At 41.4% G+C, this 20000-nt stretch overlaps 1 protein-coding gene across 7 annotated transcripts in view; it reads left to right on the plus strand.

The window, feature by feature from the left end:
- Positions 1 to 20000, plus strand: part of LOC113657187 (tumor necrosis factor receptor superfamily member 21-like) — a 27405-nt gene that overhangs the window by 2922 nt on the left and 4483 nt on the right. For 6 of the 7 annotated variants that reach the window (XM_027168788.2, XM_027168785.2, XM_027168786.2 and 3 more), the window contains exons 3-13: positions 417 to 525; positions 972 to 1053; positions 2075 to 2157; positions 2233 to 2359; positions 2441 to 2537; positions 2712 to 2843; positions 11586 to 11628; positions 13050 to 13154; positions 13300 to 13480; positions 15138 to 15466; positions 15567 to 15707. In XM_027168788.2, the coding sequence (XP_027024589.2) occupies positions 417 to 525; positions 972 to 1053; positions 2075 to 2157; positions 2233 to 2359; positions 2441 to 2537; positions 2712 to 2843; positions 11586 to 11628; positions 13050 to 13154; positions 13300 to 13480; positions 15138 to 15466; positions 15567 to 15707 (1429 nt within the window). Of the gene's footprint in view, positions 1 to 416; positions 526 to 971; positions 1054 to 2074; positions 2158 to 2232; positions 2360 to 2440; positions 2538 to 2711; positions 2844 to 11585; positions 11629 to 13049; positions 13155 to 13299; positions 13481 to 15137; positions 15467 to 15566; positions 15708 to 15960; positions 16400 to 20000 lie in introns of those variants that run through there. The other variant, XM_027168787.2, reaches the window with a different exon arrangement.

Here is a 20000-nt window from a genome sequence, read left to right on the forward strand (position 1 = left end):
TAAATGTAACTATAATCTAGCAACTACTATTTCTTGTTTTATCCTCATTACAAAATGCACATTAAGCGGATATAAAAACGAACCCTACACATCCCACCACCTCGTCCAAATAACAACCCTGATTGGAGTTTACATGTTATGATGCAGGAACACTCGTCATGACCGTTTAAACACTCCGTACACTCTGCACGGTGTATAGTTTAGACCCCTGACCTGTCAGTGCCGTGAGGTCCCTCATAATTGGGGTTAGTTGTTATTACTCATAACACACAAGACTAAATAATGACAACAAATACTTCATTAATGATAATAAACATTGTTTTTTTTTCTATGTTGATATCAATTAGTGCTTCCGTTAACAAAACAAGTGTCGCCTAAACAGCAGGTTTAACTGAATCTCCTGTGTGGTGTTGCAGAGAGTCGTGGGACGGGACAGGTTTCCTTCTTCAGACGAAGAGCTGGAGACGGTGTCCGAGTCAGAGAGACGACGTGTGCAGCCTTTACTGGGATATGACTGGATAGCTGGTAATATGGAGGGAAAATCTTACGGTTTATTTCCCATCCGAATTAAACCAGATGAATGATGTCTCATAGGGTAACATTGCCAAATGTGAGAGAGTGTGTGTGCGTGTGTGTGTGCGAGTGTGCGACAGAATGGGGACATGTGCTGGTGGTGATTTCCTGGTACTGTGGTGTCCGCACATCATCAGATGGGATTTACTGTTGTCTCACTTGTGATCATTATTTCTGTTGCAATAATATTAAGAAGAAAAATAAAACAATCATCCATCATTCTCTCTCTGGAAGTTTATGACAAAAAAAACCTCATGCTAAGAAACCACAAAGGTTTATTTAGAAGATTTTGCAGTAAAGTTTACTGCGGAAAGTTTGTGAACCTATGCGCATGATGATTCAGACAATGTGGGCGGAGTTCATTAACACAACCCTGATCTTTGTGTGTTTGTGTACAGGCCTGTTGGATGCAGAGAGCTCCCTGACCGAGCGCTCCGAGCACTTCTTCAGCGAGCTGCGCGCCTTCCGCCAAGTCAATAAGTAAGAATGTTTCCGTGACACTTCATCATGGTCAAAAGTGAAACCATGGTCAACGACTTTTTGTGGTTTTCATTTGCTATTTTAAGTCTTAAATGCATGACGGCTGTATGACTTGTCCGAGGCATGTGTTGGCGCGTGTGCTGGATAATTTTAAGTTCTAATTCAGTTTCAGTTTACTCGAAATTAGCTTCATCAACCTTCGTGTCATACGGGGAACTAGAGCTTGTGATTGATTTTATATATATATTTTTTTTCCACACAATATACAGCCAAGGGTTACTGGACACCTGACAATCACACTTGTATGCTGTTCTTTCCCAAACTGTTGCCACAGAAGAAAGAGGAAGAAGCCTTGTGAGAAACCTCATCCTCATTTGGGTGACACTGGAGGGTGCGGTTATAAATACACAGTCCAACAATTGTGCATCGATTTGGAGGTCGTTGACCTCACAGACCACATGTAGTTGGCGTCTCTTCTTAGACTGTCCAAAATCTTCAAGAAGTGGAAACTAACTTGGGCCGGTTCGTCTCTAGATGCCCATGGATCCTCACACGGTCGGCCTCTTTCTACCCACCTTGAGGCATCCAGAGATACCCAACCCAGTGTCACCCAAACGATGCGCAGTTCAGATCTACTGGAGCACAAGGTTATGGGATGCGTTATGTGTACACCTGGCTAGAAATGGTTTTATTCTACATTTCCAGCAGGAGACTCTCTTGCAAAACTCTCTGTTACAAAAGAGATCAGTAAAAAAAAATCTGTCCCAATCACACTTTTTTTTTTATTATTTTTTTTTTTCTATCAACATAGCTGTGAATATTTATTGTGAAATTCAGCGGGTTTTTTTTTTCCTTCCCTCTGAGATTTTTGTGTCGCTAATTTGCTTGCTAATTAGTCCAATTTCTCTAGACGTAAGACACCTAAATTGATTTAATCTATTTTCGAGACCGTAGCAGGGAAAAGTCCACTGGGAGAATTCCCATAGTCATTTGAATCTTGTTTTCTGTTTGACTTCGACAGGTTTCCTGTTGCTGCCAACCTCGGGTCACCTTCTGCAGAAGACGGAGTGACTAAGCATGAGTGTGCCTCAGACGCTCACCAATGTGGGTTGAAACAGTCTTGTGTACAGACGTCATTCTCTTAAACCTGGGTAATGACCCGGTGTTTGTACTCTCCAGGTACATTCTGCTACCGAATCAACAGCCGGCTTTTTGCGACTCCTCTGGACCCTCAGGCCGCGTGTCCCGTCTGCAAGACTCCCAAAGAGAAACATCCACACACGGAGCGCGAGCCTGCGTTTATTAGGTGCCACAGTGATCAGAGAGATGTTGTGTTTCTTTCATGGAAACGAAACACGGTTAACCTTTAACCTTGTGTATGTGACAGGGTCAGCATTCCCCGCTCGACACTTCTGCCAGCGTATCGATACAAAGCTCACCGCCGCTGCAGCTTCGATCCATCAGACAGCCTTGGTTTGCCCTCTGTAAGATCTCACCTGGTGTTTGGCTTTTTTTTATACCGACATAAAAGTAAGCTACGTTTTAATCCGTGATCAAGCTGTAGGTGATAAAGCTGTAGGTAGTGGGAAAGTGTGGGTAAATGTTTTATGTTGAGCAGCGTACTTGTTTTCTGAGCATCCATCCGGTTCCTCATGCAGCATTGTCTGTCCGGATGGACCAACATCTCAATGGGAGCAGGCTCCAAGATGAGCAGCCTAGATCTAAGGAGCTCTATGAAGATCAGGCCACATCCAGTCACAAAGCCTTCAGTCCAGGATGAGAACCAGCTGGTGAGGACCGCACTACAGATCCACACTTTTCTCCACCATTCATACATGCATCTGTTTATCTTTCCAGCATCCACTTATCCATCTATCTGACCACTATCCACTCAGCCATGCATCCATCTGTCCTGCATACGCTCATCTATACACATGTGCAGCTTTACTACACATTCTTCACGTCCATGTCTGTATCGACCCATCATGTCCATGTCTGCATTGACGTGTCATAATAACACACAAACCGGTGGAACCTTTAACTAAAAACAAATGAATTACAAATGTAGATTAATCTGTCTATAAAATCAGCATGAAACTGTTTGTGCAAGTTTGAAACCAGGAATCTGACGAGAAAAAAAAATCCCCACATATTACGTGACATTAGTACAGAGTAGATGTTCACACGTCCGTTCTTTTTAGACTCCTCTTTTTGTTTTGAGTTTTTAACGTGTAATTAAACACAAGAATACATTCAACCGGATGCCGTCTCTCCATCACGTACAGTAGGCACGTAATTCCCGATTCGAGATCACGGCAGATTGTGGAATTTCTGTTCCGGTTCACTCTGCTGTCCTCTTCCTCCTATACACATAAACAATCAGTTAGGTGTTGTTCGCTTGCTCATCTGCATATTGAAGGGTAATTCCAGTGTTATCAGCGAGACAAAGCTAGCAAAGCTGGTCACGTGACTAATCGGGAAGCCCGAAGAACACGATCATGGTGGATACATTTACTAAAAAAAAAAAAAAACGGAAATACATTACAGTACACAAGGCAAGACTCATAAGTCAACGTTATCGTCATAGCCGACACAGTACGTGGTGAAATGAGACGACGTTTTTCCCAGACCCTGCTACAGAACACGACACAGAGCTGAGGACTGAAAGATAAGTAGTCCTAACCTCTCTGTGCAACCGAGTGCAAACGGTGCAAGTCAAAAGACTGCAAACAAACAACACAAAACAGTACAAGACTGGAGAACATGCTGTGTAATCTACAGTGTATGTGCAGAAATACTGGAAGGAACACTTAATATAAGAGCAGGAGTTTTGTAATGAGTTGACTGAAGGTGTAAGGCTGCATGTGCAAAGAGCAAAACCACTGTGCAAAAACAGCATGTAATTAGTCTGATATGGTGAGGACACATAATAAACTCTGAGAGTTGAAGCTCTTCTGTACTGAGGAAAGGAGTCAGTCACTCCGTTTCTGTTTATTGTCCTTTGTGTATTGTATTTTTTGTAACGTTTTGTCTACACTCTTGTGTCCTGCACTGTCTTGTTTGTCTTGTCCTGCACTGGTTGCCCAGTTGCACTTTTTGTGACTATGACTACTTACTAAGTCCTTATCGCTGTCTTTGTTTTATGTAGCACCATGGTCCTGGAGAAACGGTGTCTCATTTCACTGTGTACTGCAACAGCTATATATAGTTAAAATGACAATACAAGCTTCTTGACTTGACTTGAGTAAAAGTCTTCTACGCTGTTGTGAAGGACTTTATCAAACGTTACCAGAAACTTTCCTTGCTGTTATTGGTTCACAAGAGACCACAATAGATACTGAAATCAAAGGTTCACATACTTTTATCCAGTCACAGATCTGTAATGCTGGATCCCTTTTTTTTTGCAATAATTTAAATGTGGACGTATAATATTTTTGGCTCATTCATTTGATCCCAGGGGGCACGGTGGCTTAGTGGTTAGCACATTCGCATCACACCTCCAGGGTTGGGGGTTCGATTCCCACCTCCGCCTTGTGTGTGTGTGGAGTTTGCATGTTCTCCCCGTGCCTCGGGGGTTTCCTCCGGGTACTCCGGTTTCCTCCCCCGGTCCAAAGACATGCATGGTAGGTTGATTGGCATCTCTGGAAAATTGTCCGTAGTGTGTGAGTGAATGAGAGTGTGTGTGTGCCCTGTGATGGGTTGGCACTCCGTCCAGGGTGTATCCTGCCTCGATGCCCGATGACGCCTGAGATAGACACAGGCTCCCCGTGACCCGATGAGTTCGGATAAGCGGTAGAAGATGAATGAACGAATGTTTGATTCCGTTCACTTTGTTCACGTTTGGAAAATCCGACGATGTTTCGGATCAGATTTATGCAAAAGTATAGGAATTTCTAAAGGGTTCATCTCAAGCGACACTGTATATGTGCGTGTGTGTGTGTGTATACACATATATAATATATATACACACACAATATCTCACAGAAGTGATGGCACCCCTCTCATGTTTGTAAATATTTTATTATATCTTTTCATGTGACAACACAAACGTGTCCCTACAGAATAACTCCACACACAGCCATTAATGTCTAAACCTCTGGCCAAAAAAAAAAATAAGTACACCCCTAAGTGAAAACATCCAAATTGGGCCTAAAGTGTCAATATTTCCTCTTCTGTGAGATTGTGAGATACGGGGTGGTTGGGTGTGTGTGTGTGTGTGTGTGTGTGTGTGTGTGTGTGTATTTTACTTTTAAAGGTCAGACAGGTGCCTAATATGGAATATACTGTATATTGAAGCAAAAGGTAAAATACTTCTTGTCTGTGCTTTGACATTTGTCTGAAACTCTTTCCATGGTAAGTTGACATTTGCATGGAATTGCCCTGTACCGTTTCCACTGAACTCGTGTTGGATCCTGTCATAATGGGTTAATAACCATCAGCCTATAATTATAGGGCATAAGATGATCATACCACATCGCTGGAAGAACATGACGAATCGAATTAAGGAATAAATAACTCGGAATTACGTTTATTATAGTAAAGTTATGAAGAATCACTGTTCCCCTAAGTGATAGATTATGTTCCTGTAACAAACTGCATGTCTCCTTACTTCTCTTTTATTACAGCAATTTCCAAACTATTATAATTTCTATTTATTTATTAGAGAACTTTTTAATCCGTTTATAGCTACACGTCGTGAAACGTCCGCGAATACTCCTAAACACGTCTTTACCGTAAACCTTACCACAGTCAACAGTTTCCGTTCTGAGTGGACTCAGACGAATCAGACGAGTCCCTGTGATTGAGCTGTTACCATAGAAACGATAACATATTAGAACGAGCGTGTCGATACGAACCCGTTTTAGCTTGTCTGAGAAAATGCCAAGTATTAACTCAGTTTTTCCTTCTCTGCTCTTCTGTATGTGTATAGCTGTAGGCTGTGTCGCTGTTTTGTCACTGCAACAGCATGACATTTAAACGCTGAGATTTCCTGAAGTGTCACATGGTAGACTTTGAGCTTTTTTTTTTTTATCATGTTTGCAAATGTTTGTCTTTGACCTTTTTTTTTAAGTGCTCTTTGGATTGTTATCTTTCTTCTGTTTTGGAGACGGGTGCTGTGTTTTATTTTTGTTATCCGTGTTACACCGTGGTTTTTAGGATCTGTCCGGGTCCGGAGCGTCAGGCTGCCAGCGCGCGGATCAGCTTCTGGACGTTTCTCGCCTGGCGCGGTATCAGTTCCAGCACAGCACGGTGACGAGGACTAAACCTCTTCACTGATTCTGTAAACGAATGCTACTTTCTGTACACGCTCTCCCTCGGAATAACGTATGATGGACGTCACTTCGGTTTGTCTTCGTAATCTCGCGGGCCGTCGCGTGGAGGAATTCTGATCATATTAACGTCATACGGCCTGCGTTGCGTACAGAACACGTTATTACCATAAACTACATCTACATCTTAAACACCCTTTTCTCTGGTTTTAGGATTCAGACTGTCTTACTGCACAAAATCATCTTTAAGCTGTAAAGAAATATGCAAAAATTTACACTTACACCAATTCCTTTTGTTTATTTCAATACAGAAAACTAACTTTAGCTGATTGTAGTTACTTTTAACGTTTTGGTAGCACGTTGGTTAGCAGCTATAAACAGTCGTTCTCTCACTAAGCGCTCTCTCTGTCTCATTTTCTATCCTCTCTCCCTCTTACTCTCTCCCTCCCTCTCTCTCTCTCTCTCTCTCTCTTTCAGTCTCATTTTCTATCCTTCTCTCTCCCTCTTACTCACTCCCTCTCTCCCTCTGTCTCTTTTTCTATCTTTCTCCCTCACTCTCAATCTGTCTGTCTCTCTTTCTATCTTTCTCTCTCTATCTTTGTCTCTCTGTCTCTTTTTCTATCTTTTTCTCACTCTCGGTCCATCTCTGTCTCTCTCTCTTTCTCTCTCTCTCTCTGTCTCTTTTTCTATCTCTCTCTCTCTGTCTCTATCTCTGTCTCTTTTTCTATCCCTCGCTCTCTCTCCCTCTCCCCTCCCTTTCCCTCTCTCCCTTCCCCCCCTCTCTCACACACACAGTGTCAAAAATTCAGAAATATTTGTTCCCGACTGTCAGAAGGCACTGGACCCTGGAGACCATGACATGGATCTTTTATTATTACTCCCTGATCATGACGTTATTGCACCACACATGTCCCTGTGCTGTGAGTTATTACTGTGGAAATTCTAAGATATTAGAAAGCGTGCAATAATGATTAAATGAATACTGTCATGGCTGCTGTTACTGTATAAGGAATTAGTCCAGAATTCAGCAGTGTCACAGTATCAGGGTTTTTTTGTTAAACCACATCGCCCACACGTTTTTTAACCTCATCGCCTCATTCTAGTAGTTATTATTCTTACTTACTATTAATAAAAATTATCTTCTTATTCTCTAACATCAACTGATGCTCTTGGCTTTTCTTATGAAAAAGTAATCAAGTGTTTTATCTTTGGTATAAAAGTGATGTAACACGTTTGCGTGTTTCTGCTGCGGTTTGAACAAAGCTAGCCGATGATTAAGGCAGAGCAGATGTATGTATGAGAAAATAATAAAAGCCTCTTGCTCTGGGTTCATGAGAAGGGAGGATCCCGTCAAACGTTATGGGTTTTAATAATAAACGCTGTTGTACGGCAGGTTTCTGGTATGACTGGACAGGATCCAGCAGCGTTGGGGATTTTAAACACAATCAGAGGTAATTTTTTTTTGATGGTCAGCTTGTAGTTCAGTACAGTCATTCTCTCTCAGAGCCAGTTTCTGACAGCAACACTTATGTCAGCTGTGTTAATTTTGCTCTATAGAAACTGGGAACTTTGCTGTGCCTCACGCATATGACAGAAAAAAGTAGAAATGGTGTGAAGATTAGCCCGAATGATATCGCATAAATTAAAAGTTTCTCTTCTGTCGTACCTCAGAGAGATCGCTAGAAGTATATTATAGGAATATTTCTGTCTTGTGGGTTAGAACAATTTGTCTTTTGGTTTGGGATCATCGGATTGTATTAATGTTCATTTGGGATGTTGTTTTGTTTGTATTTTTTTTTTTTTTGCAAAATGTCAAATTTATTGTAAAAATGTTTGCATTCTGCTGTAAGCACAAGGTAGGTTTTTTTTGTTTGTTTGTTTGTTTTTTGTTTGTTTGGTGTTTTTTTTTTGCTGCACTTCAGTGTACCATCATAAAAATAAAGGGTTTTTGATATTTTATTCGTTAAAATCAAAAGCCGTTATTTGTTACCGAGTTTCAGAAATATTAACCTCTTTGACAGGGCAAATGAATTCAGGTTTAATCCACAGCTTAACACCCATAAAACACTTTGGGTTATAAATAATGTCCTCTTGATCCTGACTTTTTTTTTTGTGTGTGTCGGTAGAATGTTCAGTATATTACTGTACACACTGGAATAATGAGATCGTCTGAACAAAAGGTAGACTACCTGCACTAAAATACGTCCAGGTAAAGTAGACTTACTGAAGGTGCAGTAAGTGTTCGCTAGAGGGTAACACAGCAGTGATTAATAAGGTCCTCCTGGCAGCTTGTCAAATAGGATATTGAAGGTTTGAACTGACTTGTGATGCTGAGGGTAATGAGGATGTGGAGGTAAAGTATATCCCTTGTTTTCTGAGACCCTCTCTCTCTCGAAATGGGTCTTGGCATCTCAACAGGAATAAATATTTAACGTATTATGAATGTTTAATGTAGACTTGTGTTGTATGGCATGTAGGTTTAGCTCAGTGTTTATACAGAAGTGCTGAGATAACAGACATGAGACAATATTAGAGTGTATGTGAGTTAATGGGAGAGTTTTAGTGTATTAGAGAGGATGAGAATGTGTAAGTGACCGGGGACAGAGACAGATTAAGGAACAGTAAGGGACATGAAATGCTTAAGTGTGGATTTATAGCAAATGTTCTTTTACTTCAGTGCTGTAAAGTCTAACCATAAGAGGCTGGGATATATATTTAAAAAAAAGAGCTTGACGTGGTTAAACGTTAACACTCATCATTTTACTACCTTTCCTTTAGTGAGTGAGCATTTCTGAGATCTCTGAGACATGTGTGTGTGAATATGGTAAGTGCAATACCCAAGATATACAACGTCCATATGAACCTGTTGCTTGTGTGTGGGTGTGTGTGTGAATATAAGAGCAATACCCAAGATATACAACGTCCATCTATAGTATATGAACCTGTTGCTCGCGCGCGCGCGTGTGTGTGTGTGTGTGTGTGTGTGTTTGTACACGTCACGTCTGGGACCAGTTTATAGGCGGCAAACTTCGAAACGATTCATTTGACTCGAGCGGATATTTGGGTTTATGAAGCAGCGACATCAACCGATCTGTAAAAAACCTTGTTCATCATGAAGGATCGGTCGCCTTTACCGTGGCTTGTGCTTTCTCTCCTGTTCACTGCGGTAAGCTCTGATTTCTGCTGCTTTTTGCTCAAAAGGAATTGAGTGATGCTCAAACTGCTCGGTTCCTTTAAATGACTCGAGAGAGACTTTAATACTGTATTACCGGTTCATTGTGTGTTTAATGTAAGACTGTGGGGCATTTGTGTGTTTAATGTAAGACTGTGGGGCATTTGTGTGTTTAATGTAAGACTGTGGGGCATTTGTGTGTTTAATGTAAGACTGTGGGGCATTTGTGTGTTTAATGTAAAACTGTGGGGCATTTGTGTGTTTAATGTAAGACTTTGGCATTTGGGTGTTTAATGTAAGACTGTGGGGCATTTGGGTGTTTAATGTAAGACTGGGGCATTTGTGTGTTTAATGTAAGACTGGGGCATTTGTGTGTTTAATGTAAGACTGGGGCATTTGTGTGTTTAATGTAAGACTGTGGGGCACTTGGGTGTTTAATGTAAGACTGGGGCATTTGGGTGTTTAATGTAAGACTGGGGCATTTGTGTGTTTAATGTAAGACTGTGGGGCATTTGGGTGTTTAATGTAAGACTGGGGCATTTGTGTGTTTAATGTAAGACTGGGGCATTTGGGTGTTTAGTGTAAGACTGGGGCATTTGTGTGTTTAATGTAAGACTGTGGGGAATTTGTGTGTTTAATGTAAGACTGGGGCATTTGTATGTTTAATGTAAGACTGTGGGGCATTTGGGTGTTTAATGTAAGACTGGGGCATTTGTGTGTTTAATGTAAGACTGGGGCATTTGTGTGTTTAATGTAAGACTGTGGGGCATTTTTGTGTTTAATGTAAGACTGTGGGGCATTTGTGTGTTTAATGTAAGACTGGGGCATTTGTGTGTTTAATGTAAGACTGGGGCATTTGTGTGTTTAATGTAAGACTGGGGCTTTTGTGTGTTTAATGTAAGACTGGGGCATTTGTGTGTTTAATGTAAGACTGTGGGGCATTTGTGTGTTTAATGTAAGACTGTGGGGCATTTGTGTATTTAATGTAAGACTGGGGCATTTGTGTGTTTAATGTAAGACTGTGGGGCATTTGTGTGTTTAATGTAAGACTGTGGGGCATTTGTGTGTTTAATGTAAGACTGTGGGGCATTTGTGTGTTTAATGTAAGACTGGGGCATTTGTGTGCTTGCCTTTTGTCGCATGCATTTTAATCATGTTCCTGTGATGAAATGAAGGATGTAGAGCATCTTTTTTTTTTTTTTTCAGATGAATGATTGAACCTAGAATAAATAATTCTTGTGATTTGATCCAACTTTCTTGGCCAATCCTATCATTTTATCATCTAATCTATTTCATGCTGAGCCATTTCTAACACTACTGTATGTAGGTTACACTAAAGCATCAAAGAATTTCCAGGCATTTCAGAGATGATTCTTCAGTATGAGACGGTGTAATAGACACTTACTGGTAGGATTCACACTCATCTCAAACCTTCAGCTCCATCATCTCACCACATTGCTTACTTGTCTGATCTGCTGCCTGATATTTTAAAACAGATCACTAATATGTGCGGTTGACTTTTTTTTTGGTTTGGGTTCATTTAGGGTGTGTGTGTGTGTGTGTGTGTGTGTGTGTGTGTGTGTGTGCTCATAGTGCACCAGACACTTCACTGAATACTACCCAATCTTTGTGACAGACAAGACTGTCATTTTTTTTTTATTTTTTTTTTTTTTTTTTTTTTTTTTTTTGCGGTTATCAGATAAGCTATGAAAAGATATTTAGGTTTCCCAGACATGTACAGGCCACATTTTTAACTTTAAAGTTTTGTGCATCCGAGTCACACACCCCACACCCCACACCCCCTAATTCATAAATGAATGTGGTTTAGTGTAAAAAAAAAAAGTTCCTGCCAAGAGGTCCTGCCATGATGTCGGTTGTAGAACTGTAGAACTGTACGGCTTTGTCATATGGTTTTGTCTCAGCGGTTATGTTTAACACTTTGTTTCAGCATGACTTAAATCGTTATGTACTGTACAAATTCCCCAAGATGATTTAGACAATTCCTTTAGCACATAGTCAGTGCTCATTGGGACAGAATTGACTCAAAGCAGATTAACAAGTGATCTAACCGACCTTCTGTTTCTCTTCAGATGCCTCCAGCAGATTCACGGCCCTGTGCGCTATGTAAGCCTGGTAAGTTTTATTTATTTTGAGTGGTTGTCATGAGCAACTATCGTGTCAGCCAACAGGTCATGAAAGTGATCTCATAAACAAATAATGGACCTCACGGATGACCTCAAGCTCCAAGATGAGCTCATGTTTTTGAAGTTCAAATCTGTGTTTATATGCAAATTTCTTCATCAGTTTCCCACTATGGTGCGTGTGCTCATGAATGGAATGTCGTTGTGTACAGATCCGCTCACTTCCCCTTAATTAGAGCGTAAATAAAAAGGAAATATCATCGGCATCGACGTGCGCGTACCGTACAAGCTTCGCACGGAATACGACCCTGATGGAACAGGCTTCTCTTTTCACACAAGTAATTGTAGCGTCTCGTACAAACACATCCGCACACAGGACCTGTATCTGTTTACACCATCTGAGTGTAGTGTGAAAGGGAACAAGATGTTTACTCAGTGACCCACCCTTCAGTTCAGAATACAAATGTGGGCCTGATCTATTTTTACTGGCCCACGTGTTAAATCTACACGCATTACACCATCTACATCTACATCTACATCACACCCATTCTGAGTCAGGAACCGCTCTTCTGCGCTCCCAAGGCACGACTTGTTTATCTGTCAATACTCATCTTGTTTTGCAGTGAACTTCCATTTCATACTTGTTTTACTGTCAGTGTTGGTTTTCTGAGCTGGCCGGTTTGTGTTTCATGAAAAAGAAAAGTTTTGCTAGTCATTTCTAGACTTAGGAGCACAGTCATTGTGCAGTGCAGGTGGTGGCTTCATGGCTAGTTGTGTTATGACAACTGAGTTGAGTAAGCAATCAGAGACCGGTGTGTTAACTGATACTGAAACGTACCACACCAACTGTTTTATCTATTTTAATAAAACACACCTCGTACTGTACCTTTTTCAATTGGTAGTCACACGATTATAGCGGACCGTCCACAGTACAGGTTAATGCCCGGTCGGGTTCACACTATAGCAGGCTTTAAACACTCTTCCTTTACACTCTTCCCTTATCCAGAGTGACTTACAACTGAGGGTTAAGGGCCTTGCTCAGGGGCCCATCAATGGCAGCTTAGTGTACCTGGGATTCGAACCCATGACCTTCAGATCAGTAGTCCAACACGTTAACCACTTAGCTACAGCATTCCTTCACTAGCATCACATCATTTCTGTCTCAGAGACGAAAAAAAAAAAAAGACACGGCTGGACACGTTACAGTGAAAGCACAAAGAAATGTCTAAAGTTAAAGTTAAAGCTTTACAAAGCGCTGACACTGGAGACTCCTTCCATCCAAGTTAAATAAACAAACCTCTCCTTACAGTAAACTTCAGTTCTTCTGTCAGAATCCAGATTTCACCCAGGCTGTATAATACTATACGACAGTAAACCCTAAAAGACCTTACATCGTGTTCTTCTTCCGCTCAGGCTTCATCCTACAGAACTGTAAATGCGTGAAATGTCCCAGAGGACAGTTCTGGTTTCTGATGAACGGACGGGCCATGTGTGACACGTGCACCGAATCTTGCTCTGGTAAGATAGTGAAAATGTCATTTCATAAGAGATTAGGAGTGTGTGCTCAATCAAGGCCTTGTTTATGGATTTCCTGCGTTCGTGTGTGTGTGTGTGTGTGTGTGTGTGTGTGTGTGTGTGTGTGTGTGTGTGTGTGTGTTTGCAGTGAAGAAAAACCAGGTCGAAGTGTCCGCCTGCACGGAGACGACTAACCGTAGGTGCCAGTGCAAGCCTGGGTACTACTGCCCGAGTCGGGTGGGCTTAAAGTGCAGGAGGGACTGTGAGCTGTGCACCAGCGGCTTCACCAACACGTCTAATCTCGACAGATCCTGCCATCCGTACACTGAGTAAGTGCTCCGTATCTGAGATAATAATCTTTTCTATTCGATAACGACGTGAACCCACGTGTAAATGTTCGTCTCTGCATACATCAGATCGGAAATACCGTATATCGCTCAAAGGCAAGACAGCGGCAGCCAATCAGTGACCAGGACCTTCGTGATATTTCACTTCTCTGAAATGCCCTGAGTGTAGGAGAATTTTTTTTTTATTTTCTCCACTCTCGATTCTCTGCTCAGCACATCAGCCCTGACAGACCCAAAGCTTTACCGATCTCAACCTCACGCTGTGTCATTCTGAACAGAAACGACTGAGTCAGGTGGATTTTCACGTTCCTCTCTCTCTCTCTCTCTCTCTCTCTCTCTCTCTCTCTCTCTCTCTCTCTCTCTCTCTTCTGGAATCGTGCGCTCGTGCATTTACATACCAAGATTCGGTTTCAGTGCTGAGACGCAGACTTTAAAGCCGCACACAAATGATTTTTTTTGTTGCCTGGGCATTTCAACACCATTACAACTAATTCGGCATTTCATAAAATACAGACCGAGTCGATTCTGTAACGAGCGAATCGTGAACCGACGAAAGCCAGGTTCGAAACGTGCAGGAAGAAGAAAGGTCACGTTCAAGAATATGGGAGCGTAAATGTATATGTTTATATCGAAGTGATAGGATGTAATATCTAATAAATCTGATTTGTAATAAATATCCAATGTTTGTCTTTTGGGGGATTTGGAACTAAATAAATAAACAAATAAACAAACAAACTAGAAAAAACAACCACGACAGCAGGAGCAGGAAGGAGGAAACCATACAGTATTTTACGTACAGAGTAATGGGAATTTTAGTTCTTGTCAGTGAGTCAGATCATTTGACTCACCTATAAGAGTGAATTTGACTCATTTCTTTTTGTTAGTCTAAACCAGAGTGTTAGTGACCTAAGACCGAAAATGTTTAACTAGCGTTTACTTCGAACTGTATTTATTTTAAAAACAGTGCGACATGAATAAACTAATCCTCCTTAAATAGATTTGTTTTCATTTATCCTTCAACAAGCCCTGGAGCCCAACTCATAAATTCGACTCATTTACGGATGACGCATCACTAATCGTAAAGGTTTCGCTTTAGCTTCGTGTGGAGACACTCATACAGTACCACAAAAGATTTGCGAGCTTATAGGCTTTAAGGATGTTGTATCAGATAAACACTACTGAATTACTCCAACCTTTTACCAGAAATATGCGTGTTGGATAACGGGTTCTTGTCAATTCTGAGTTTCCCAGAACATAAAAATGGAACCTTCAGGCCTACAGAGAAGAACCAAAGATCCACAGCATAGACATCAGTGATGATTTAACAGGATCAGGACAAAGAGAGATGGTTTCTGGCCTCAAAATGGGATTCAGGTCACAGGATCTGTTTATCTCTGTGTTCTGTCAGAGTCATTACTCATTATTAAGTCATTACTGAATACATCGATACAGACACTTGACGTATGCGAGCTAATATCTAACGTAAGAAAGCAAACAAAACACAGCAGTGATGTCGATTCTGTGGAAGACGTGGGTTAAGCTGAAACCATAGCTTTTTCTCTGTAAAAGCACAAACTCCTACCGTGTGTGTAAATGATTAGCTTACATCTCACCGCCTATGTGTTTACATCTGTCTCAGTTGTGCGAGTTTAGGGATGACGCTGATCAAAAATGGATCTCACACTATGGACCGTGTGTGTGGATATGAGACAGAACATTCGACTCCGACGACAGACACGCCGATCAGAACGAAAAAGAAGCCAGACAGTCCGGAGACGACGTACAGAATGGAAGCACAGCACACACTGGACAAGCCGTACAGACCGAGCGGCACAACTCCAAGGCTCCAGTATTCTACCGACGAGCCCCACATCAACCAAACATCAGACAATCATTCAGTCACGTCTGTATCTTCTGAGACCAAGGCTCACTCGGGCAAGAAAGAAGGAATCGCCGCGACCGAAAGAGGTAACAATAAGATTTATATTATTTTATTCACCTATTTTCTGGCTCGTTCTGTTCCAGTAGTTGTTTTACAAGTGAGTGTGTTTTCTTGTTTCTCCAACAGGGGGCCCTGGTTCACCATCGGAGCCCCCTTCGAAGACCACTTGGATCTTGATGTTTCTGTTGCTCGTGACTTTGTGTCTACTGCTATATCTGTGTATTACGTGTAAAACCAGATCCATCAAGAACAAGCTCGAGTGGGCAGGTGCGTACCCATAATGCACTGCACACACTCATGACAAACATCGTTGTTTGTCGCAGAAATTTGCAAACAAGTAGAACGAATTCCACAAGATGCATTGTTTTATTTATTTATTTTTGAGTGTGTGTGTGTGTGTGTGTGTGTGTGTGTGTGTGTGTGTGTGTGTGTGTGTGTGTGTGTGTGTTTGTGTGTGTTTGTGTGTGTCGTGGTGCTTGATCCTGATGCACTTTTGGTTGTCTCTCTTCACATGACACAGACCTGAGTTTTGATCTCATCACAACTGAGTGTATTTGTCCTGAGCCACTTTTAAACGTGGTCCTAGATACAGACTGGATCGGATACGTGACGTGAACGTCAATCTTTAGATTTCATGCAGCTTTTCCCGTTGTGTACACACACATATCACGGTCATCATCACCATCTAGTGTCGTCAATGCGACAACACGACGGTTGAGAAGAGCCGCAGCTGTGGACTCCTGATGACTTGCTGACCAGCGAATATGGTTCTTCCCCAAACTGACTCAACCACACTGAACACTACTGAGACGAACTGGAACTGGAGTCTCCTCAACATCCCAACGTCAGAGTCTGATCTCACGGATGTTCTTGTAGCTGAGTGAACACTAAGGGGCTTTTTACACCTGTACTTCTGTGATCAGATAGCTATCCGACGGTAAAAAGACCAGGTCTAAATGCCCTCCGAAACGTTTTGTAGACGGATATAAATCCGATGGTACAAACCCCTTCAGGAGGTGGTCTGGGACGCGTTTCAGATGAAACTGGACAGGTGTAAATGAATGTGGTCGTTCGAGCCAGATAAGTCAGCGCTAAACTCCTCCCAAACGGAAGTACGTCACTCGCAGGTGACTCACGAGTCGTCCATCGCGCCAGAAACAAACACGTTTTCCCACCAGCGCTGCTCTGATCTTTCACCCAGGCGTCTCGTTGGGTCTTAAAATGCAGCAAACAGTAAACGCTGTTTTTTGTAGCAACCGCACACACCAAAGTGTGTTCCATTTCAATTACCCCAGAAATGGGGTAAAATATATTAGCATTTTGGGCGGGAGTAGAAAGATCAGATCGATATCAGATTCGCCGAGACGCGGTCATGTGACCTGATGTAAATGGAACAGTTTTAACAAATCAGATAGCTATCGGATCAGAGACGACACACGTGAAGTGACCAGGTGTAAAAAGGCCCTAATCCACACAGACACCATCCAACATCTACAGTAGCGGAAAGACTTCAGAGAAATGAAGAGTGGAGCTGATTAGATCAGTGAAGGGCAATAAATCTAGAGTGGGATGTTCATCACGTCAGACATATTCTCATTAAAGACAGACATGGATCACTAGTGGTTATGAACTGTCAGAAGAAACAATCTAATGGAAGGAAGTAGGGAAGGTGAACTTAATGTCCGCAACACCGTTTATAACTCCCGTATTTATTAATTTATTTAAAAGCAACGTTTCGACCCTACTGGGTCTTCTTCAGGCAAATGAAACACATTTGTTATAAAAGGGATATATAGGCCTTACAATCAACTGACCCACTTACCCTAGCAACCTCACACACCAAAGCGTGTTCCATTTCAATTACCCCGGAAATGAGGTAAAATATATTAGCATTTTGGGCGGGAGCAGAAAGATCGGATCGATATCCGATTCGCCGAGACGTGTTCATGTGGCCTGATGTAAACGGAACAGTTTTAACAAATCAGATAGATATCGGATCAGAGACAACACATGAAGTGACCAGGTGTAAAAAGGCCCTTATACACACAGACACCACTCTGGGATTTCAGTTAGCTTTATTGGGTCTAAACAAGCCTAATAGCACTACCCCACCCCCACCCCCACTTTACTCAATTAAGAGCACACTTTCACACAAGCCCAAAACAACATGAACCCCCCCAAAACATATGCACAATGACCACCGAAAAATAGTCAGCAAACATACAGACAATTTCCCACAGAAAATACATACATACACATATACATACATACATATACACACACATACACACATATACATGTGTGTGTATATATATATATATACCCATACACACACACACACACATATATATATATATATATATATATATACACATATCCCCACTCCTTATAAGAATGGCTTTATATCAAACTCTTGTATGTTTGATATGTATATGTATGGGTATGTGTATATACAGTATATACATATATACACACACACACATATATACATATATACACACACACGTATATGTGTGTGTATATGTATGTATATGTGTATGTATGGGTATGTGTATATACAGTATATACATATATACACACACACATGTGTATATATATATATATATATATATATATATATATATATATATATATATATATATATATACACACACACACACACGTATATGTGTGTGTATATGTATGTATATGTGTATGTATGGGTATGTGTATATACAGTATAGATGTTTTAAACTCATGGTATCTTAAGTATGTAACGTCTTTATTACATTAAGTATGTAACTTAGTGAACCAGCATTAATGTATTCAATGTTAGAGATTTAAGCACTTGTGTATGTCGCTCTGGATAAGGGCATCTGCCAAATGCTGTAAATGTAAATATACATACATATATATATACACACACACACACACATGTGTGTATGTGTGTGTATATGTATGTATGTATATGTGTATGTATATATTTTTTGTGGGAAATTGTCTGTATGTTTGCTGACTATTTTTCGGTGGTCTTTGTGCATATGTTTGGGGGGGTGGGGTGTTTTCATGTTGTTTTGGGCATGTGTGTATGAGCTGTTTCTTCCATTGGGTGTTTTTCTATGAAAGTGTGCTCTTAATTGAGTAAAGTGGGGGTGGGGTGGGCTATTAGGCTTGTTTAGACCCAATAAAGCTAACTGAAATCCCAGAGTGGGTCAGTTGATTATAAGGCCTATATATCCCTTTTATAACAAATGTGTTCCATTTGCCTAAAGAAGAAACGTTGCTTTTTAATAAATTAATAAATACGGTGTAATATAATATAATGTAATATAAACAGTGTTGTGGACATTAGTTTTTTTTTTTTTTTCACTTTAGCAGTTTCTTTTGTCCTGCACCTGCCAGAAGGGGGGATGTGCACACAATTACTTATTTAATGGAAGGTGAACTTAATTGAATTGATGTTCTACTTTCTCTTGGAGCTTCAGCACTGAGGACTCAGTTTCTGCTGCTGTGATTGGTCTCAGCCTTGGAGACCCTACAGTGTTTCCTCTGACCATCGTGAGATGTTCTATGAAAGCTGCTATATAAGAATGTACTGTATATAGGTCTGTTATTAAAAAACGCAGAAGAAATCAAATTAAATCAAATATTTTTGCTGCATTGGGGGGCACGGTGGCTTAGTGGTTAGCACCTTCGCCTCACACCTTCAGGGCCGGGGTTCGATTCCCACCTCCGCCTTGTGTGTGTGGAGTTTGCATGTTCTCCCCGTGCCTCGGGGGTTTCCTCCGGGTACTCCGGTTTCCTCCCCCGGTCCAAAGACATGCATGGTAGGTTGATTGGCATCTCTGGAAAATTGTCCGTAGTGTGTGTGTGTGTGTGTGTGTGTGTGTGTGTGTGAATGAGAGTGTGTGTGTGCCCTGTGATGGGTTGGCACTCCGTCCAGGGTGTATCCTGCCTCGATGCCCGATGACTCCTGAGATGGTCTGAGAGGCACAGGCTCCCCGTGACCCGGGAAGTTTGGATAAGCGGTAGAAAATGAATGAATGAATGAATGAATTTTTGCTGCACACACACACACACACATTTCTGATTTATTTAAGCATCTTGTTTGCCCTGGCTGCACCCCTCTGTGGATTTAAAAAAAAAAAAAGTCTCACGCCGACTTCTGCAATTAAGTTCACGAACATTCCCCCACCGACTTGCGTCTTGCAGGACAACTTTCTGCTAAAGTCCCCGTGTGACTCTGACCAGCAGAAACCTCCTTTTATTTTTGCTATTTATGCAACAAAAATACCCCTGCATGCAAAATACATTTCTGACGAGCAAAAGAACTCCACATGCAGGAAAAAAAGGCAAAGCTGAAATACACTTATTCTGTCGTCTGTGCCTTTGATCTTCTGTACATCTTTTATGCCTGAAATAATCCAAAAAAATCTGCACCCCGGAATGTCCCCGGGTCTGCCTGTTACTGTAAACCGCACCGCCTCAGAACGCACGTGCTCTCTTTCCCATTAAAGCACACAACAATAGAGTTTCAGAATTACATCCTGGCGAGTTCTTTATACAACCCGAGAAACCGCT

The sequence above is a fragment of the Tachysurus fulvidraco genome, chromosome 2 (assembly GCF_022655615.1).
Source record: "Tachysurus fulvidraco isolate hzauxx_2018 chromosome 2, HZAU_PFXX_2.0, whole genome shotgun sequence".
NCBI lineage: Eukaryota > Metazoa > Chordata > Actinopteri > Siluriformes > Bagridae > Tachysurus > Tachysurus fulvidraco.